At 48.5% G+C, this 3,412-nt stretch overlaps 1 protein-coding gene across 1 annotated transcript; it reads left to right on the top strand.

Annotated features, from left to right (window-relative positions):
- Positions 1–1,362: 1,362 nt before the first annotated feature.
- On the top strand, positions 1,363–3,212 carry LOC112657428 (T-complex protein 1 subunit eta-like). The gene has a single exon (XM_035719890.2). The coding sequence runs from the start codon at positions 1,428–1,430 to the stop codon at positions 3,057–3,059; it is 1,632 nt and encodes a 543-aa protein (XP_035575783.2). The 5' UTR covers positions 1,363–1,427; the 3' UTR covers positions 3,060–3,212.
- Positions 3,213–3,412: the final 200 nt, after the last annotated feature.

Genomic DNA, 3,412 nt, shown 5'->3' with positions numbered 1-3,412 from the left:
TCTGACTGCTCAGCAGCATGTAGGCTGTGCTTTGGACATGTCTGCCATCAGGGAGACTCTGCTGTGGAACTTCTGTGAATATCTTGTGGCACCATCTTTGGGACCAATCCATCCCATACACCCAAACCTTATTCCTGAAGCTTGTCATAACCAGTGCATATAAGCATCCATGTAGGTGTATCCAGATGCCTTCCAGGAGACCTTCACAGATGAAACTGGTTTCCTCACCTCAGCCCCAGACTGCACCAGCTGGACCTCAGATTGCCCACATCTGGAGAAGAACAGGAGGGGATGAAGTAATCCTGGACAGACCCTTGTCCCCTCCTCAACCTGGGAAATGGGCCAGGTCTCTTACCTGTGGCCAGTGCCAGCAGGAAGAGGATTCCCCAGCTGCAGTCCATGGTGAGGGATGTGATGTCAGGGCTTCTGGAAGGATGGTGTGCATGTGTTGGTTATGCTCTCAGGACACTGCTATTTACACAGCTATCCTAGAATATCTCAGATCATATGCATACCCTTGAGGTATAATGTTTTATAATGAAAGCTGAGCCATCCACAGATGATGCAGATTTTTGTCACATGACTGTGCTTAGTAGCAGTGTGAGGAACCAAGTCCTACTCCTGGTTTGAGATCATGGATCACCAGCCAAGGAACCTTTTAGGAAATTCAGGAAATATCAGAGTCAATGTGAACCAGAGTGAGTGAACATCATGAAATGCAGTGAGGCTCTGGGCAGAACAAATCCACAGGACTCAAGCAAGTCATCTCATCTGGTGTCTTCTGCACATGGGCATACATTTACACCAACATCTTCTTGGGGCTCATACCTTGGCACTGAGAATGAGTCACCACATCTGTTTTCCTGGAGGGATACAGTGCGTAAGGCAAATGGTGGACTTTCTCATCCTCCACGGTCAGCAAACTCATTTCCTTGGGGCACAAACACAAATTCACAATGATGTGAGCTGGAAGCTGCTGCTGATGTCCAGGAACAGAGAAGTGAGTTCATACATTTATACTATGACACTAAATTCATTTCTTATTAATAGTTACTCTGAACTTGAATGGGGAAAATTATTCCTTCAAAGGACGCAGGGTAAAAAAACAAAACAAAACAAAACAAAAGATGCAGGGTATAGAGGGGAAGAGAGAAGAAATGGGTAGGAAATATCAGAAAGGGAGACAGAACATGGAGGACTCCTAACTCTGGGAAATGAATGAGGGGTGGTGGAAGGGGAGGAGGGCAGGGGGGTGGGGGTGACTGGTTGGCAGGCACTAGGGGGGGCACTTGATGGGATGAGCACTGGGTGTTATTCTGTATGTTGGCAAATTGAACACCAATAAAAAATAAATTTATTGGTGGGGTTGCCAGGCCGCCCGGACGCGGAGACTGGAGGAGTAGCGGGCCACCGAATAAGCCTCCAAAATGATGCCCACACCAGTTATCCTGTTAAAAGAGGGGACCGATAGCTCCCAGGGCATCCCCCAGCTTGTAAGTAACATCAGTGCCTGCCAAGTGATTGCGGAGGCTGTAAGAACCACCCTAGGCCCTCGTGGCATGGACAAGCTGATTGTAGATGGCCGAGGCAAAGCAACAATTTCTAATGATGGGGCCACAATTCTGAAACTCCTTGATGTTGTCCATCCAGCAGCAAAGACTCTAGTGGACATTGCTAAATCCCAAGACGCTGAGGTCGGTGATGGTACCACCTCAGTGACCCTGCTGGCTGCAGAGTTTCTGAAGCAGGTGAAACCCTATGTGGAAGAAGGTTTGCACCCACAGATCATCATCCGAGCTTTCCGCACTGCCACCCAGTTGGCAGTTAACAAGATCAAAGAGATCGCTGTGACCGTGAAGAAGGAAGATAAAGTGGAACAGAGGAAGCTGCTGGAGAAGTGTGCCATGACCGCCCTGAGCTCTAAGCTGATTTCCCAGCAGAAAGCCTTCTTCGCTAAGATGGTGGTGGATGCAGTGATAATGCTCGATGAGTTGTTGCAGCTTAAAATGATTGGAATCAAGAAGGTGCAAGGTGGTGCTCTAGAGGAGTCCCAGCTGGTAGCTGGCGTTGCATTCAAGAAGACTTTCTCTTATGCTGGGTTTGAAATGCAACCCAAAAAGTACAACAATCCAATGATTGCCCTTTTAAATGTTGAGCTTGAGCTGAAAGCTGAGAAAGATAATGCTGAAATCAGAGTCCACACGGTGGAGGATTATCAGGCAATTGTTGATGCTGAGTGGAACATTCTCTATGACAAGTTAGAGAGGATCCATCATTCTGGAGCCAAAGTCGTCTTGTCCAAACTCCCCATTGGGGATGTGGCCACCCAGTACTTTGCCGACAGGGACATGTTCTGTGCTGGCCGGGTGCTGGAGGAGGATCTGAAGAGGACAATGATGGCCTGCGGAGGCTCCATCCAAACCAGTGTGAATGCTCTGTCAGCTGATGTGCTAGGCCGCTGCCAGGTCTTTGAAGAGACGCAGATTGGAGGCGAGAGGTACAATTTCTTCACTGGCTGCCCCAAGGCCAAGACCTGCACTATCATCCTTCGTGGTGGTGCTGAGCAGTTTATGGAGGAGACAGAGCGGTCTCTGCATGACACCATCATGATCGTCAGGAGGGCCATCAAGAATGATTCAGTGGTAGCTGGTGGCGGGGCCATTGAGATGGAGCTTTCCAAGTATCTGCGGGATTACTCAAGGACCATTCCAGGAAAACAGCAGCTGTTGATCGGGGCATATGCCAAGGCCTTGGAAATTATCCCACGTCAGCTGTGTGACAATGCTGGCTTTGATGCCACAAACATCCTCAACAAGCTGCGGGCTCGGCATGCCCAGGGGGGCATGTGGTATGGAGTGGACGTCAACAATGAGGACATTGCTGACAACTTTGAGGCGTTTGTGTGGGAGCCAGCCATGGTGCGCATCAATGCCCTGACTGCAGCCTCTGAGGCCGCCTGCCTTATCGTGTCAGTGGATGAGACCATCAAAAACCCTTGCTCAACAGTAGACGCTCCCCCAGCTGCGGGCCGGGGACGGGGCCGGGGCCGCCCACACTGAGAGGCACCTTGTCCCTCACAAGAGTGGCTGGCAGGCTGGCTGCAGGGTATGCGTACTCTGTCTTGGTTAATGGGTATTATGAGGAAGGGGTAGTAATTGGCCTGCTCAGCTCTCACTGGAGGTTATTTAAATAAACTTAAGGACTTAAATAAACTTAATAGACTTAAAAAAAATAAAATAAATAAATTTATTATTTAAAAAAAGACGCAGGGTAATTAATTGAATAACAAAAAGCAAGACCCATCTATATACTGTCTAAAAGAGACTCATTTTAGATGTAAGGACACCTACAGCCTGAAAATGAGGGGTTGGAAAACAATTTACCATACAAATCGTGCTCAAAAGAAAATTAG

Source organism: Canis lupus, chromosome 8, assembly GCF_003254725.2.
Source record: "Canis lupus dingo isolate Sandy chromosome 8, ASM325472v2, whole genome shotgun sequence".
In the NCBI taxonomy this organism is placed as follows: domain Eukaryota; kingdom Metazoa; phylum Chordata; class Mammalia; order Carnivora; family Canidae; genus Canis; species Canis lupus.
The sequence above is the reverse complement of the archived record's forward strand: the minus strand, read 5'-3'. Positions and strand labels throughout refer to the sequence as shown.